Source organism: Fonsecaea erecta (genome assembly GCF_001651985.1).
Source record: "Fonsecaea erecta strain CBS 125763 chromosome Unknown Scaff12, whole genome shotgun sequence".
Taxonomy (NCBI): Eukaryota; Fungi; Ascomycota; class Eurotiomycetes; order Chaetothyriales; family Herpotrichiellaceae; genus Fonsecaea; species Fonsecaea erecta.
In genome coordinates, this window is record NW_017387255.1 from 465,609 (window position 1) to 483,298 (window position 17,690).

Sequence of the window (17,690 nt, forward strand, 5' to 3'; positions counted from 1 at the left end):
ACCACGCAGTGCAAGACGATCATGTAAATAGTTAAGGAAATGGGGGGGGGATGGGATGGCGAGCAGCTGACTGGACGAGATGCTTGGCGGGAGGGCAGACGCAGTACATGGTACCTCCTGTAGAGCCAACGTCCCAGGTGCATTTGCCCCCCGGAAATACTCTAGACTGGCAGTGCTGGGGTTAGCTACGGGAGGATAAAATGCTCAAAGACAGACTGAGTTGTTTAAGCAGATATGACGACGGTGGGGGAAAGGTACCGAGTACAGCCAGCTTAGAAGGGGGGCGAGACTGCGTCACAGGGTCTGAAAAACAGAGGCCTGGAATGGAATGCCTGGCTGGTAATAGGCCTCACTAGCCTCACTAGCCCTTTGGGGCGCCAGAGAGGCCCCCGGAAGAGTACCTACTGAAGTACTCCGTAGAGCAGCCCGAGCAGCACGAGCAGCTGCTCCACCTCTCTGTCATACTGTACGTCACTCGGCCATGCCTCTTTTGGTGGCTCGCTCCAGGCTCCAGGCAGCAGGACTGGGAATTGGAAGACCTGTGTGTGTGTCTGTCGCCGTGACTTACTCCCTCTTCTCTCGAAATTAACGCGTCCAAGTCAAACAACAACTCCCGAGTCAGAACCACCACGACGAAGGAACTCAGACGAGAACAGCATCGACACCCCACGTCCAATCACATCCTCCATCCCCAAATTGGTGAGCGTGGCCAGCCACTAACACCAGATCGGGAGCTGGTTGTTTAGGTTGTTTAGGTTGTTTACATACTTGGGGGAGTGTGAGGGTCGCATCACCGTCGCTCTCCCCCCAGCCACTTGGATTTCTACCCGCTTTTGTGCTGGCTGCCCGTCCAACGTCCGCCATCCTCCCCCCCCAGCCTCCTCCATCATCGCACGTCCTCACACCCATCCACTGATCTCGCCGTCGCATTCCTTACCACTGCAAACATCTCTCACACGCACTTGCATCGCGCAACCCACGACAACTCGAAAGTGCACTTGGTCCACACTGTGCGTCGGCGGCCATCATGTCCGGTCTACCATATCTCCAGAAACTGCGCAAGAGCGAGCTCACCGGGTTCGCCGAGACCAGCAATTTGCCCGAGTACGTTCTTCCCCCCTCGTGTCTGGGTCCAACGCGTCATTTTCCGAGTCGCATAACCTGGCGCATGCTTGCTGACTTGTATGCGACCGCAGCTACGCTCATTTGAAGAAAGCCGAGCTCGAAGTCGCCCTCGACGAACACTTGCGCTCCAATTCGACCACCTACGGCAAGGATCCTTCGTTGAGTGAATACTACAAGCGCCTGGCGAGCAGCTCGAGATCGCCTACCAAGAGGACGACGGGTGAGAAGGTCGTGGACCTTATCAAAACCGACGATGACGCTCCTGCGCCCGCAAAGAAACCGCGACGGAAGACAACCTCAACCACTCAAGAAACGTATGTATCGCGTCTCCGGCCGTTTGCTTTGCGCCGTCGCTGATGACAGTTCCACAACAGGGAGGACACACAACCAACGGTCAATGCGCTGATCAAAACCCCAGCCAAAGAGGTGGCCCGTCGGACCTCGATCCTCGCCTCACAGATTCCCATACCGCCCTCGCCGGCGGTCGTCACTGATGCCATTGATCACCAGACGCGTCGCATTCGGACCTCCATCTCCCATGCTTACGAGCAAACCCAGGTCCATGAGTTTGCCGATGCCGCGCGCGATATTCTATCGTCACCTATGACGGTCATTGTGCTCGCCATCCTTCTCGAGGCGTACGGCCTCCGGGCCCAAATCTTGCCCAACAAGCTGTTGACCGACATCCCCGCGATCCCGTACATCAAGTCGACCAAGACGCCCATCGTGGTGCCAGATCTTTTCCTGTTACTGGACTCCAAATTCTGGTCGCCCTTCTCGCTGTGGGCGTTGACCTCGCTGATTCTGCCGGCTACCATCTCGTACTTCATCAACCTGCCGCTGAAAACCCATCCCAGTCACAGCTATTCGACGCGCCAAGCTGCACTCAAGGCGAATGCGCAAATGCAATTCGATCCCTTCATTTTCAGTCTCGCCAAGGGCTTGGTCGTGTACCTGGTGTATGCCTATCACTACTCGCCGGGTGGAATCTACAACAACTACACCATCGCCACCGTCAACGAGAGCATTCCCGGCGGCTACTTTGCCGTGCTGGTCAGTTCAGGTCTGGGAGCGGCAGTGAGCTTGTATGAAGCTGTGTTGAAGAAGTAGGCAGCCCTGGAGGCGATAAGAACGGACAGAAACACTTGGGTTCTGCCGGGGGGGTGGGAGGGAGGGTGGGGGTCTGCATATGTACAGTTGCTTCGGGCTGGGGGGTTAATTCGGTCAATTTGGGAACACGGGATGATACGAGTTACGATTCTTGTTGGTTGACCATTGACGGCGCTGGGGATTCCTGTTGGCTTATATACCTTCGCATGGCCATCTCCATGAGTTGAGTCTACCCATGGCGACGTCTATGGGCCGGTGCATGTCAGATGCGTGCACCGGGTCGGAAAGGTTCATGTCCTTATTTAGATACAAATCCAGCCGTCCAATATCAAACGTGTGTTTACGACACCCAGTGTAGCACGAGATGCACTCTCAGGCCTGCCCCTCGGCAAATACACCAAGATATGTGTCTCGTGTCTCGTAGGTGGCTGCCCCGCAGAGCCTGCAACATGGCGCTGTGACGGCAATACAATACCAGCACGATGACCACGGTGCCAAAATAATCTTCGTTCCAGCTTCGGCCGTGTCTTTTGCCGTCTGTGCGATTCAGAACCTTAGACAGCCCCCTACGACTCGGCTTAGAACCAACGGGAAGGACATAGATCCTAAGCCTGCAAATAGAGCAGAGACCTACGAAGAGAAACGACACCTTTACTAAGGCATAGGCCGCTCCCATGGATCCTGGTACGGTCATCTCGGCGCTGGAGATCGTGGGCGCGGTGGTAAAGCGTCTCATCGAAGCTGGCCAGACCATGCACGACGCTCCCGAGGGTCTGGCTCGCGTGATCAACGAGACCGAAAAGCTCCGGGCGCTGCTAGACCGGCTGTTGATCTTCCAGAGGGCGCTTCCCCAGGAGCAGCGAGATGTCCTCGACAAACAAGTGAGCACGGCGGATTGGAGAGATCTGCTCAAGGATCTCGACGACCTCACGTCTGGCAGGAAGCCCGGCGGCACCAAGGACCGGGCCGGAGGAGGAGAAGGAGGAGGGGTTGAGAAGATGAAGCTTGCCGACCGGTGGTGGTGGCTCCGGAAGAAAGATGTCATCGAAGACAAGGTGAGGAAGCTGCACGAACAGACGGAATGGATATCGAAGCGGCTCGTCAAGTAAGGAGGAGGCCACCTCTTCCCCGTCGTCGAGTTGTCGGGAACAGGAAGAAAACTGACGGGCGTCTCCAGTGAGTACCTGTTTGAACACCACCAACAACTCTCGCACAGCTCCGAACAAGTCTCCAAGATCCTGGAACTGGTCGTGTCCATGACCCTGAAGTTGGATACAGACAGGCATGCAAAGGCGCGATTCGACGACAACGGCGTCTACTCGCCCTACAAAGCCGAGGGCATTGCTTGGTACGGGCAGTTCCGTTGCAAGCCGGGACAGGATCTCACGATGCCCTACTTCCGAGACCGACACCTGCTGGCGGACCGGGCTTGGGCTGGCAACTGGCACGGCGTCACCGAACTGCTGCGGAAAGCCCACAAAGAGTACAGGCAGAATTGGATCAACTGCACCCCAATATGTAAGTGTTGGATCTACACGTTCCACACATTTCTCATCCTGGGCTCGGATTGACTATCTTCCTAGACAAAGCGACCGACAAACGCACCATCACCAGTGGATTTCGGCCCCTCCACCAAGCCGCCTGGCACGGTGACAAGTCGGCTGTGGAGTCTCTGTTGAAAGAGGGAGCCTGGCGTGAGTGGCGAGTCGTTCTCCGTGGGTGTGTTGTCGGTACCAGCTAAGCTCTATGCCCAGGTCTCGTGAGGACCGCGCGAGCGACGAAAGACTCGAGCGAACACAGTACACCGTTGGACATTGCCCGTGACCACGGATGGAAGGACCTCTACGAGACACTCAGTCCCGTGATCAGACGGACCGTCAACCACAAAACGCTGCAGACGCTGCAGACACGACTCCACGACTTGATCAGAGACACCTTTGGCGCCCATCCGGACGCGCATCTCGACTGCTTCCTGCTTCCTGAGCTGGAGATCCTGACAGAGTTCGAGCGGTCGCGGATCTGGTTCCCCCTGAACCCAGAGCTGCTGGACACCCGGGAGGGGCTCGCCGTGCACGTCATCCTGGAACGCAATGAGCTGGTGGCCGTCATGCGGTGGGATCGAACCAAGAGGAAGAACTATCGGATCTCCGTGTCGGGCATCCAGGAAATCCAGCAAGCGGTTGTTCTTCACTGAGGGAGGGTGGTGATGATACGTAGGATATAGATTATTTGACGGACGGGAAACGGGTGCCGGGTTGAGCTTTGAGGTCGTGTTGTATTGAGTGGACTCTTTTCGGGGGGGGAGTAAGTGATGATTACCTGGTATGGATATTGCGATATAGATTGGACATGAACGTCGAGGACGGAGGGAGCACTGTTCACTGCAACAACAACCTGTGCATGTGATGGTGGAGACCCGGTTTTGGCGGTTCGGACAGATCCATCGAGTTGATCGCACCATTGCAATAATAAATCTCACCTTTTCTTTTGTCCAAGGTCATCCGCCGCAGTGACCGGGGGCTTTTGGTGTCCACTGGTCCACGGTTAGTCACCACTCTTTCTCATCTCAATTCTTGGAAGATTCGTGGGTGGGACAAGCGGCAGTTGACGAGCCCACGCAGTGCTGGTGCATGTGCTTCGTTTATCAGCTATATCTCTCCGGTTTGGAGTGATACAGCTGCCCACTTTGAGTCCACATCTGATCCATTGGACTTCTGATGTTGGGCTGTGCCGGTCGCCCTGTCCCCAAAGACGAACTCTCCTGCGAGCGAGCATGCCCGTCTCAGAGACATGCTCACTCCCAGGATTTGTGTGAGCAAGCAGTGAGTGACGGCGTCCCGCAGGTCTCGGCAATGCGTGGCCTACGCCATGATGCCTATCGATGGCAAGTGTTCAATGACGGCCATGCTCGTGTTTCCTGGGGCATTCTTGTTCCTGAATCTGTGGAAAAGGGCGAAATTAGCGAGCGGCCTTTCTTGTCAATTGATCTCCTGTCCACTTCATAGCAAGCGGGCGTCGTTGCGACGAGGACTCGTTGGTGAGAGAGCCGGCGCTCGCCGACTGTGATGGACGTTCTGTCTGAGAACTAAATGCTAGCCTCAAAGCGTAGAATCCGTAACGCCGCTTTTGAACGGCCCTCCCATTCGATTGGACGAGCTGACGACTGTGAAGGTAAAGGACCAATTACAGAGACCACATGCTTCCCCACTTACATGAATCCAAGTCGAGCAACGACCGGATACCCCAGGGCGGCATCACCCTCGTCCCGATCCGGGGTGCTCTTGGAAACCTTGCAAAAGGCTGCGAGATATTATTTATATACGACGAAGACACACAGCTTCGTCTCGGTTTGCACCAAATGTCCCACTGACGAAACTCCCTTGTGTCGTCTACCCACTCCCCAGGTGACTAGATACACCTTATTGTGATATTGATATAATACCACGAGCAATCTGGGCACTTTGGATGGGCTGATCACCATTCGCTGGCATCCAAGGTACATCACGCACGAAACCAAAACCAAAAAAAATAGAGAAGATGCCAGCCCCCGACAACATCTACCAGAACGATGTGGACTTTACGACGCTGGCGCTGCAATATCCCGACTTTGCAAAAAGGTGAGGTCCAGATCCCAACGTATAACGAGATGGAACGGAGAAGGATTTCGTCTCCACTGTGTTACTTACACACACACATACATACACACACACTCTCTCTCTTCCCACCGCCGTCGTCAGGCAGTCAAACCCTTTGAAAACGAAAGAACAAGAGTACTGATTACCCAGCTAACGACAATGCTCTCGATTTCCAGACTCAAACCCAACCGCCAACTCGACTTCTCCGATCCCGAGAGCGTCAGGTATGACAGAATATGTCTTGATCGCTCAAAGCCATCCATACTTTACCCAGCTCCCCTTGGGTCGACGCCCATTGAGCGCTTTATCTTCCCCTCCCCTCTAACTCTGGCGATGCCTATCCAGACAATTGACCAAATGCCTTCTCCATCGAGACTTTGACCTCACCGTCGACCTGCCCGAAGATAGGCTGTGTCCGCCTGTACGTCGGTGTTGTCCCCTTTTTCTTTCGAGGCAAGCAGGACCTCACAGTACCCCTGTTGATCCCCCATGTACATTTACAACCAACCTCTTGACGATATTGATATTATGAACGTCTCATTGACGCCGGTCAAAACTATCCAGGTGCCGAACCGGTTCAATTACATCCTCTTCATCCAGCGCCTGCTGGACAGCACCTCCCCCTCCTTCCACCAAGGGTTCGATCCCGACAGGCAGGTGATTGGCCTTGATATGTACGTGTGTGTTTCTTCCCCGTTCTCCGCTCTATTCTGCCCCTTCGATCCCCCTTCGATTAAATGTTTTCCCTGCGAGTTAAAAGAGTTCGCTCTCGATTTCTACGTTCCGAGCTTGGAAACAGGAGGGGCTGTCTTTTCCTTCTGTTGATCCATGCTAACCCTTTCCCGATGTGCGTCGTGGACCAAAAAGTGGCACGGGCGCGTCTGCCATCTACCCGCTCCTTGCCTGCCGACAGCGCCCTCAATGGCGCTTCCTGGCGACCGAGATCGACGAGAAGAACCGCGAGTACGCGCAGAGAAATATCCTCGCCAACGCATTACAGTCGCGCATCAGATTGATCGACACGGATGAGAAAGGAGACCGGTTGATCCCGACGGATCAGCTTGAGAGATTTGATCGGTACGTGGGGACCCATTCAGCCCAAAATTCCTTCCATCATCTAGAGCAGACAGAAGCGAGGAGAGAGACAAGTATCTAGTCGTCTGAATTTCTTTTTTTGGCTAAGACTCGATGATATTTGGCTCTCCCCCGTTCCAGGATCGACATCCTCATCACCAACCCACCATTCTATCCCTCAACGCAATCCCTCGACGAATCCGCACGGCAAAAATCCCGTCCCCCGAATTCCAGCTGCACCGGCGCCGCGGTGGAGATGATCACACCGGGCGGGGAGGTGGGCTTCGTCGCCAAACTCGTCGACGAGTCGCGCCGGCCCGCGAACCGGAGCAAGATCCAGTGGTTCAGCGCCATGCTGGGTAAGCTGTCGAGCGTGGGCGCGGTGGTGGAGCGGCTCCGGGAGCAGCGGTGCGGGAACTTCGCGGTGGCCGAGTTCGTGCAAGGCCAGCGCACGCGGCGGTGGTGCGTCGCCTGGAGCTGGATGGGCTACAGACCGGCTAACGACGTGGCGCGGTCGCTCGGCGGCGGCAGCGGCGTCGAGAAGAAGCTGTTGCCCGCGATCACGGAGGTGGAGTTTGAAGCGGCCGTGCGCGACGCCGGTGTGGAAGGCGTGCTAGATATGATCGCATCGGAGATCATCCAGGGCCTGGACGGTGTGCGCTGGAAGGGGGACCGCGCCAGGGGCGTCGGCATGTTCATGTCCCGGGACGGCGACGTGTGGAGCCGCAAGGCGAGGAGGAGGAAAATGGCCGTCGGGCGTGAACCTGCTGCTGGACGCAATCGCGCGTCTCACGCGAAGGAGACGGGCGGAGGAAACAAACGAGATACAGACACGGATATGAAAGACGACGACGACGGCACCAACTCCAACTTGTCGTCAGACGACGAACCCGAACCAGCCCTCGTCGTCCGGATCTCCATCACGCCCTCTCCCTCTCCCTCTCCCTCTTCTTCCACCACAACGACGACCGGCACGGCACCGACGGCGCGGATCCACATGCGCCATCTCCAGGGCCCGGACCCGGTCCTCTTCGAGAGTTTCTGCGGCTGGCTGAAGCGGAAGATTGTGGCGGCGGCGATGTCATCACTACCATGACCACGATCATGGTCGTTATCCTTCTCCTCGTTGGTTGCCGTGGATGTTGATGTCGTTGTCGACGTGACTTCTCCACTCAGCTTTTTTTGCTTTTTACCCTTTTTTCCCCCACGGATGAATGGGAAAGGTAGGGAAAAGCGAAGAGCGAAGGAGGAAAGCGAGAAAGAAGGGGGCAAAAGAAGTATGAAAGAAAGGGGGCAATGACCTTGGCTCGATACGGGCCACCTGCTGAGTTTTGGGCGCTTGCTTGGTTTGCTTGGTGATTGATTGGGATGGCAAGGCAAGCAAACCGGCACTCAGGAAATCAAAACAAACGAGTTGAGTTGACGAGGCGACTGGGCCGCTGTCGGACAAGTCCATGAAGTCGATGAATGATGAGGCACCGAGAGAACAACACAGCAATCCACAGACAGCATCGGACCAGGACCAGTTTGATTGCTTGCTTGTTTGGTTCAGCCACAGATCATCCCTCTGCCCGCCTGCCGTCAATCCAGCTCGATAGGCCATGGTTTGTGAGCGCCATGCTATGTAAGATCAGTACATACTCACCTCCAATATTTTCCTGCCTTTGATACACACAGATGTGGGAGAGGGAAGGGAAGCGACTCCGTTTGTCTGCTGGCGCGGACAGCCTGGGGTTGTCTGGCATGCACACAGAAATGCCGGAAAGGGCATCTTGACCACACAAGTCTAAACAAAAAACATCTCGGAAATAAAGGAAGCTGGCCCAGGCACAACAAGCATGAATATATTATATCTGCCTGCTCCTGCTCCTGCTCCCTTCTATCCCATTCCCTCTCTTTTACGCAGTGCCCGTCCTACTCACTCGGCTCTCCCTCCTGCCGCCGCCGCCGTGTGAGAATTCGAATCCTCGGCTCGATTGGCCGGGACTGGTGGGCGCACCGCCCACGCTGCCATTCCGCGTCGAGCTCATACTGCCATCTCGTCCCCTCATAAGTACTAGTTCAGGCATGCCAAACTTGACTTCCCCCACGCGGCGGTACATGCCCCACAGTGCGTTGCGCAGATCGGAGCCGACGTCTTTCTCCAGCAGGCCCACGGCAAGAGGGTAGAAGGTGTCGAGGTGCTTCTCGAAGCTCTCCTTGGGAAAGTTCGTGTAGCCCTCAAGGACGTCAATGACAACCGGCCTCCATGCGACGATGTTTCGTTGTTGGGTTTCCTCGTCGAGGAGAATGAAGGAGCGGATGATGTCGGCGCACAAACTGGAGACGCCATGGAATTAGCAACAACTTTCACGGAGAGAACACAGATACTTACGGAATTAGGGCGCCTTCTGTTTGATCACGACTTGACCTCCGCTCCTCCCCTTCGTCATGATACATCCTGAGCAAGATGCTCACGTATGTATTCGCTGATCCGGATTCTTGCTTCAACAGGTTCGGTGGTTGTCGCATGAATCCTTGTCGCCAAAGGGCCATGCGGAGCTCTTTGTCGCCGTTAAACTTCTTGGCGAACTGATACGACTTCTTCAGGAGTGCCATCAGGCGGAGCAGCTCGGACGAGGGGATTTGCGCATAGACCGAGTCGTTGGAGAAGAGTTCTGCCACGGTCTCGATCATGAGCAGCTGAAGAACGCAGTTGGTGATGATCTTGTTGAAAAAGCGTCGGCGTGCGGCCGTCACCACCGGCGCAGGTGCTTGCATGTCTGAATGTGGACGATAGTCCTCCAACTCCTGAGTGCTCTGGGTTGGAGGGATTTCTCCAATAGCGGCGGCCGAGCTTGCTTGTGATTCCAACGAAGGGGTTGCGCCGTGGAAGGACGCTGGTGCCCCGTTTGTTGTTGGAGTCTCGACAATCGCGGTTCCAGAGATAGATAGACCATCGGATCCATCGTGGCCTGGGGAAGGTCGAGCATCCGACATGGTTGCCGCGGCCGAGAACAGTTCGTACGCTGTCGTCCTGTTGAAGAGCTCCACGAATGCCGTGACAATCCTGGACCAGTGCTCCGGAGAGAATTTGGTGACGTTCTGGAGGATCAGCTGCTGGAGACAGTTGCTCCCGATGCGGGCTATAGTGTCATTTTCTTGACAAATGCACAAGGTGAGAAGATCCAAGAAGCGGTCAAGCATATGTTCCAGCGAATCAAAGTAATGTGTGAAGAGCGTGATCATGTTTCGGAGGGCTTGGATCATTGTCGTCGACAACCACACGGACAGTTCCTCGTGGTTGGGAGCCTTGGACATCTCCGACTTGCTTTGCAAGACGACGAATATCGGGTACAGCAATTGGCGCCAAAGGACATCCCAGAACTCGGTGGGGAAATCACCACCATATCTGATCAAAGTTTCAAAAAGATAGGTGAGAGCTCGGGACCGGACTTCCAGATCCTCCCCCGTCATCAACACATCCTGGTAGGCGATCAGCACCGGGTACCAGAACTGCTCCTCTTCCGTCTGCGAAGTGGGTTGCTTGACGCCGGCCACCACGCCAGAGCCTTCGGACTCGAGAACCTTGCCGTGACGTCTTGAAAGCGGGCATTCTGGCGTCTTCAGCATCTTTGGCACCGTGGACTTGAGCAGCTCGATCGCCTGCAGGGATTTCTTCTGGAACTTGAGGTTCTTGGAGAACTCGGTCAGACAGACAATGAGGTCTGGAAACGAGCCTTGAGAGATGACCACGCCAAACCGAGTATTGTAGATCTGGTTGGTATAGTCAAAGGCGATGTTGACGATTGCTTCATACTGTTCTCGGGCAGCGACGGAAAAGACACCGAACATGGTTTTCCACCCCGACCTGATATTGTCCCCACGGGCTTGGATCATCTGGATTAGACATCTCAAGACCATGTCCTTTACGGTGACAACGGTGCTGTTCGCCATCACATGCTCAAACGGCTTCAAAAAGTCTTTTTGGAATTTAAATCCGGGCAACTCTTCAATTTCCATAAACCTCATCGAGAGCTGGCGAAGCGAATCCAGGGCAAAGAACACTACGGCGGTGTTGTTATGACAGCCGACCTGGTTGAAGTGCTCGCCGAGCACCTCCCAGATTCGAGTCCATTCTATCCTGACTCTCGTCATGTTGTAGTAGCTGATCTCCACGAGTTTTTGTAGACTGTACATCCGCGGAGATTCGCTGTTCCCGGAGGATTGGATCTCTTGCCAACTGACGTCGCTCAGGGCCTGGACAAAGTCGACAATCGCCTCAGACGAGAGCTTGGCCGTATTGGTGAATATCCTGTCCACTCCGCGGACCATATCTGTAGACTTGGTCTCATCTGCAACCTCTGGCCGAAAGCTGTGTGCAGATCTCGGCCTCGGTCTTTTGGAAGCTTGCATCGACCGGCGGCTCCTGGTCCCGTCCCTCGGGGTGCTGGGTGTGGAAATGTTGGCCCTTGTAACATCTGGTATTACCCCTTCATCGATTCCAGTCGAAAGAAGCTGTAATCTGTCGAGCTGGCTGATGCACATCAGAACCTCCCGCCAGGAGGATTTCAAGACATCTCCTTCTGTCAGAGCAACCTCAATGAGCACCTTCAACGCCTCCAAGTTCTTGGCCATCATTTCCTTGAGATTGCCCAGGTTCGTGAATTTGGCAAGCGCCGTGACAAATGCTACTCTGGGTGTCTCCAAGTCAAACCTGCAGGCTATTCGAATAGCCAACCTCAAGCCCTCCAGGCACTGCCTGATTAGGTCGAGGTTTTGCGCGTCCTGCATTTGACTGGAGAATGCCGAAAGGAATGACATCCACGTCACATTGAACATAGGGCCAACATGCTTGATCGAGGTCGCCGGGATGAATCGTGACAGTGCCTCTCTGACGGCGGAACGCTTCTGTGCCCTGATGAGACTTCGATATAACTGTTCCGTCTTGTTTGCCATTTCCTCGGACGCCTGGGTGTATTTCTCCTTTTGCAGATCTCTGCCGACGTTGGCAAGGGCTTGTCCAGCCCTGGAGGCGAAGCCGGCACTCGTAACAGTAGCGATCCCCAATTCGGCAGCATGTTCCCGCTCAGAGGCTAGGACAATTTCATTATTGGAGATTTCCTCGAAGATGCCGCTTAAATACTCTGAGGGCAAATCTTGGCCGTCATTGATCCCCCTGTTGTTCTTGATGAAATCCTCCACCGTCATGCGAGCACCTTTTAGCTTGGAACTGTGTTGATCAGTATTCAGCATGATGACCGAATATGCCAGTACATAAGCGGTGTCGGCATTGGCGAATGCATTTGGATTGCCACTGAGATATCGCTCGGCGAATTTGAGCATGAACCGATCGATCTTCTGCGCTTCCCCGGGCAGGCGGAAACTCTGAAGGAACTGCCTCAGGGCGTCAACAAAACGTCTCTTGCTAAAGTCCATCATGTCCACAAAAGCATGCATAATGGCAACGTTCTTCTCGTCGCCTTCGCCGAGATATTCTCCGAGCATGGCTTTGTCCAGTCTGTCATTTGCATATAAAAACTTGGCAATATCCTGGGGGCTTTCACTGCGAATGAAGCCATCGGCCAAGAGAGCCTTGATCCCGCGTTTGGGCTTGAAATTAAATTGTCGGATAGCCTCGTTCAGAGCGAATTTCCGCATTCTCACTTTCTCAACTTCGGTCGGATCATCTTCCGCCACAGGCGTGGAGATCCCTGATTCACTCCCTAAGCCTGGAGCGCGAGGCGACGGGGGTGGCTTTTCGCTGAAGTCGAGTGACTCCCTGGAGTCGTCATATGACCCTCTTGACGCGGGATATCGAGATCCATTGACCTGTTCGGGGCTTCCTTGGCTGGACCAATTATCCAGCGAATGAAGAATTTCAACAAGACAACGCAATGATTGCTGCTTCAGAGAATACTCAACGGGGATCGGTGGAGGGGGGGGCGGGTGCTGACTCAAGCTTGCTGTCGACAGCCCAGGAAGTAGTGCGCCTCGTGAATGCCATTCAGAGACAGGGGTCGTCGGTTTTGTCTGTTGTTCTTGGTATTGGTGTTGCTGAACAGCAGTGACTGCGACGGGTGTGCTGCAGATCCGAGATAAGTGTTCAATGATTTCTTGGTACATGTTGTCCAGCGCCGTTCGGTCGCAGTCGTAGTTGAGGTAGATCTCGACCAGAGCACGAGGATCGCCCGAAAGTCTCTCCAAAACATCCATGAACATTTGTTTCTGGAAAAGTGGTGCGTTTCGCCGTTCCAAAACAGCAAGATAGACTTCTTTTAGGAAAACCTCAAGTTCCTTTTTCAGCAGAACGCGCATATGTTTCAGCGAAAGCCAGAATATCTCGCAACATACTTCATAAACCCGCGGGACCGAACTCGCGGCATTCCTAGAAAGACTGAGGCACAAATGAGGTTTGGCAACTTGCAAGAATGGTGTAGGTTCAGCATTGTTGCCACTCTTAATATTCGAGAATGAAGATGTGAAAACCGTGGTATAGTTGTTGATGACATGGTAAATCAAATGCAGGGACAAGAGCTTGGAACGCATGTTTTGACTCCGAAGATCCTGCTGCTGATCATAACTCAAGACTTTTTGACTCAATTTACATAGCGAACGGAACACCAAGAAAGCATCTTTGATGTAGACATCGTCTTCGTCCTCCGGGGACAGTTCCGCCTCGTCTCGTTCTTCTTGCAAGCTGGACCGAGAAACCGGTGCGGAGCTAGTTCGCGTATTCTTGCGCTCCCGCCTGACGCGGGTGACTGTTGTAGGAGCACTGTCTGCGACAATTGCGTCGTCGAGGTTCTTGTTATTTTCGAAGCTTTGCAAAGTTAGTTTCTCCTGGCCAGAAGCCAAACCGTCCGTGAGCTGGGGAGGAGTCTCGTGGTCTGGTGTGTCCACATGTCCGTTCATGCCGTTCACACCTGCGTGGCCGAGTATAGGTGTCTCCGCCGTCAACCCTTCGTCGGTTTTCGCTTCGTTGGACTCTCTCAGGCGTGCCTCCTTCATGTCTAACCGGACTCTGACCCTTTCGAAGACCGTGGCAATCATCTGAAGCAATGATCCCTGGGCAACTTGCTGATTTTGGCTCGATTTGGAATATATGAAGATGTTGTAGATTTGGCGGACGGCTTTCAAAAGGCCCGCGCCATGCACGACGATCTTGTCATCAAGGACAGCCGCGAGCAATGACTTGATGATTTGTTGCTGAATTTCCACCGCAGTGGCTTCATTTTCGAAGCAGTCGCAGATGGCCTCAATCGCCCTTTCAATGAGAGGTGGAGTGTCCGCTGAGCCGCCTTGGTTAGTTGCAACCACTGGAAATGCAAAGTATGAATAGCTGATCAACTTTCCAATACAATCCAGCGCCGTCACCTGCAGAGGGATGGTGAACGATTTGGTTGCCATTTGCAATGGGCGAAATATGATTTCTGGATTGACTGCCTGTTCCGTGTTCTTGATGTTCGACAAAGCAGCCTGGACAGCATCTGCAAATTCCTTGTTCCTGCGAACTTCCTTGGCTGCTCCAATGGTTTCTAGAGCACTGACAACGAAGACGGTAGAGGTAACTTGCAAAGGGCGTGTTGGTGTCGTTGTAGGCCTTCGTTCTGGCATATCTGACTGAACCTCCGACGCAGCTGCAGCTGGCATCTCTCTGGGCTCAGGATCATCCTTGTCCAGGTGCGGGCGCTCTTCCACCCTCGTCGAATTGTTATCCCCAGCATCCGTTGGCGCATTCTCGACACCACCGGATCGCGGAGCGTCTGCCATCTCTTCCCCAGGTTCGGCACCCTTCACAGAGTCCTGCTGAGAGTCCATCACCACTGAGATATCGTCTTCGGAGACAACCTCGCCCGCATCCTCCTCCGGTGATCCATCTTCCGCATCCGCATCCTCGATAGTTATTGTCACTCCATGACTTGATGGGTCACTGTGGCCGATGTCGTCGGTGGATGCCACTTCATGTCCGGGCACAGGAGCCTCAGACTCGTCTTCTGAGAGAGGCTCTGATTGTAAGTCGTGGTCTGGGTTGGCATCGATCTGCGGCGGCTCACTCTCGACGCCAGACATTTGGCCGGGCGCGGAAAGGAGGATTACGGGGCAGATGGAGGATTCAAGATCACCTGAGGTCGGTAGGGAATGTCGGACACATTGCAATCGTTGAGTCGGCGCAGGTATTAGGGAGTGAGGAGTCGCGAATTCGATCTGTCCAGATGTTCGTTTCCGTGCTGCCAGGAATTATCAGTGCCTGCTCACATCTGTCAAATGCCTGCGGAGAGTCAGGGTGTAATAGCGTACACCACCCAGGGTCCGCCCCTTGGGGGACAGGGTGTTCTGCGTTTAGGTAGAGAGACCAATGCCGCAGCTTACGTGGTTGCAACGGACGGGCACTCGATGCCTAAGTGAAGAGATCGAGCTGGAGCTTTTTGCTCTCCGGAGCTCCAATCGTTGGGCTCACTAGGCCTTACCAGCCTAAGGAGCGCCCCCCAAAAAAGCTGTCGCCCGCCTTGTCTCTCCCTGCCATTTCGGAAACCGGAGTGGAGTTGACTCTGTGCTCAACCCATTTTCTTAGCTGTCACCAACACTCCAACAATCCCTTATATCTCGCAACCTTCATTGCCAGAGGGACTGTCATCTACCCGGGTTCTCCTCTGTCCTTTTTCCTTTCGTTGTCGCTCCTTTGCCCTCATTGAGCCCCCAAGACTGCGGCCCGTATACCTCCTTTTCGCCGCTCCTGGTGCTTCCCAATGGCGACCTCAACGCTGCTGTCCCGGTCAGGGTCACGCATCCTGCTTCAATCCTCCGCGAGCTCAAGACTTAGCAGAAATGTGTTGCAAAGACTACAAAAGTCAGCAGTGTACAAACTACGCCCCGAAGAAGCGCACCCATATGCTAACCCATGTGTACAGGCCCCAATCTTTGCCCTGCCTCTCAGTGCTTAGCCGTTACTATGCCTCGAAATGTGCGCCTCGATCCTACAACTCTCCCGGCGCAGCGTGGACATGACTGACAAGGTATCCCACAGCATTCCCACCTCACACTGTGATCAGTATGCCCGCACTCTCACCCACCATGTCCGCCGGCAACATTGGCGCATGGCAGAAGAAGGTTGGAGACACATTGGCTCCTGGAGATGTCCTGGTGGAGATTGAAACGGACAAAGCTCAAATGGATTTTGAGTTTCAAGAGGAAGGCGTGCTCGCCAAAATCCTGAAAGAAACAGGCGAGAAGGATGTCCCAGTCGGAAACGTAAGTCCACTGAAATCCCAACCGCGCTCCGTACGTACTAACCCAGCATCAGCCGATTGCAGTCATGGTCGAAGAAGGCACAGATGTCTCAGCCTTCGAATCCTTTACTCTCGAAGACGCCGGTGGTGAGAAGGCACCTCCACAGGAGAAGCCGGCAGAAGAAACATCCGAAGCTTCGGAGAAGCCAGATTCAGGGTCAGGCACTGCACCTCCTGCTGGAGGCAAAGAATCTAAGCCGGAAGCTGTCGAAGCTGACACCACAGGCGAGAGGCTTCAGCCAGTGCTAGACAGGGAGCCTGTCATCAGCCCTGCTGTCAAGAAGCTGGCTCTTGAAAAGGGTGTCCCAATCAAGTCGGTCAAGGGCACTGGTCCAGGAGGACGGATCACCCTTTCCGACATTGAGAAGTATAAACCTGCGGCGGGAGCTGCACCCGGTGCTGCCACCGCCGGCCCATCTTATGAGGACATTCCCGCAAGCTCGATGCGCAAGACCATTGCTACGCGACTCCGCGAATCTATGAACCAGAATCCCCACTACTTTGTCTCGACGACGCTCTCGGTAACAAAGTTACTCAAGCTAAGAGAAGCACTGAATGCCGCATCTGACGGCAAGTACAAACTGTCAGTCAACGATTTCCTGATCAAAGCCTGCGCAATCGCCTGCAAGAAAGTGCCTGCTGTGAACTCCAGTTGGAGAGAAGATGGTGGCCAGGCGATCATTCGTCAACACAACACAGTGGATGTGAGCGTCGCCGTCGCCACGCCTATTGGCTTGATGACTCCTATTGTCAAGAATGCTGACAGCATCGGTCTCTCTGCTATTTCAAACTCCGTCAAGGACCTCGGAAAGCGAGCCCGAGATGGCAAGCTTAAGCCAGAAGAGTACCAAGGCGGCACATTTACAATCAGTAACATGGGCATGAACCACGCGGTGGAAAGATTCACCGCGGTGATCAACCCGCCACAGGCCGCAATTCTCGCCGTTGGCACCACTCGCAAGGTTGCCGTCCCGGTCGAGACTGAAGAAGGCACGGTTACTGAATGGGATGATCAAATCATTGTGACTGGCAGCTTCGACCACAAAGTGGTGGACGGGGCTGTGGGAGCCGAATGGATCAAGGAATTGAAGAAGGTGGTGGAGAACCCCCTGGAGATGATGCTGTGAGAGTGCTTGTCGGGTTTGGCTGGATTTAGCGAGGCGGATGCAGGAATGGCGTGTACAAAATTCTTCTCGCTTACTTCTTGGGCAAAAGTTGCGCCTGCATTTGCCTTGTCCTTCAATGCTACTTAATTGAGCTTCGGTCAATGCGGTGAATGCCTTTTGTCATAATGAGTAGGGTCCGGAGATATAGCCTTGCATGGAAAACGACTGGAGGGTCTTCTTTGTCCTCGCCATCCTGACCAGGTTATCGAGAATGTGTACATCGTAGTCAAGGTAGCAGGATGGTACCGACGCGAGTACATGGTATGGCATTCTTGTTGAACCTTGATCTAGATTTTGAACTCCCCAATAAC

The 17,690-nt window shown here is 54.3% G+C and overlaps 5 protein-coding genes across 5 annotated transcripts; 4 read left to right on the plus strand and 1 right to left on the minus strand.

Annotated features, from left to right (window-relative positions):
- Window positions 1–1,027: 1,027 nt before the first annotated feature.
- AYL99_10734 (hypothetical protein) lies at window positions 1,028–2,235 on the plus strand (the record flags this gene model as incomplete). Its single annotated transcript, XM_018842240.1, has 3 exons — window positions 1,028–1,104; window positions 1,197–1,439; window positions 1,500–2,235. The coding sequence occupies 3 exons, from the start codon at window positions 1,028–1,030 to the stop codon at window positions 2,233–2,235; spliced, it is 1,056 nt and encodes a 351-aa protein (XP_018688401.1).
- Window positions 2,236–2,909: 674 nt separating this feature from the next.
- Window positions 2,910–4,429, plus strand: AYL99_10735 (hypothetical protein; the record flags this gene model as incomplete). Its single annotated transcript, XM_018842241.1, has 4 exons — window positions 2,910–3,340; window positions 3,413–3,753; window positions 3,819–3,929; window positions 3,990–4,429. The coding sequence occupies 4 exons, from the start codon at window positions 2,910–2,912 to the stop codon at window positions 4,427–4,429; spliced, it is 1,323 nt and encodes a 440-aa protein (XP_018688402.1).
- Window positions 4,430–5,772: 1,343 nt separating this feature from the next.
- Window positions 5,773–8,040, plus strand: AYL99_10736 (hypothetical protein; the record flags this gene model as incomplete). The annotated part of the gene is made up of 6 exons (XM_018842242.1): window positions 5,773–5,852; window positions 6,047–6,094; window positions 6,216–6,291; window positions 6,435–6,544; window positions 6,738–6,947; window positions 7,086–8,040. The coding sequence occupies 6 exons, from the start codon at window positions 5,773–5,775 to the stop codon at window positions 8,038–8,040; spliced, it is 1,479 nt and encodes a 492-aa protein (XP_018688403.1).
- An 802-nt stretch (window positions 8,041–8,842) lies between these two features.
- Window positions 8,843–14,996, minus strand: AYL99_10737 (hypothetical protein; the record flags this gene model as incomplete). Its single annotated transcript, XM_018842243.1, has 2 exons — window positions 8,843–9,263; window positions 9,319–14,996. 2 exons carry the CDS (start codon window positions 14,994–14,996, stop codon window positions 8,843–8,845), a joined length of 6,099 nt encoding a protein of 2,032 aa, XP_018688404.1.
- A 1,002-nt stretch (window positions 14,997–15,998) lies between these two features.
- On the plus strand, window positions 15,999–17,340 carry AYL99_10738 (pyruvate dehydrogenase complex dihydrolipoamide acetyltransferase; the record flags this gene model as incomplete). The annotated part of the gene is made up of 2 exons (XM_018842244.1): window positions 15,999–16,175; window positions 16,228–17,340. 2 exons carry the CDS (start codon window positions 15,999–16,001, stop codon window positions 17,338–17,340), a joined length of 1,290 nt encoding a protein of 429 aa, XP_018688405.1.
- Window positions 17,341–17,690: the final 350 nt, after the last annotated feature.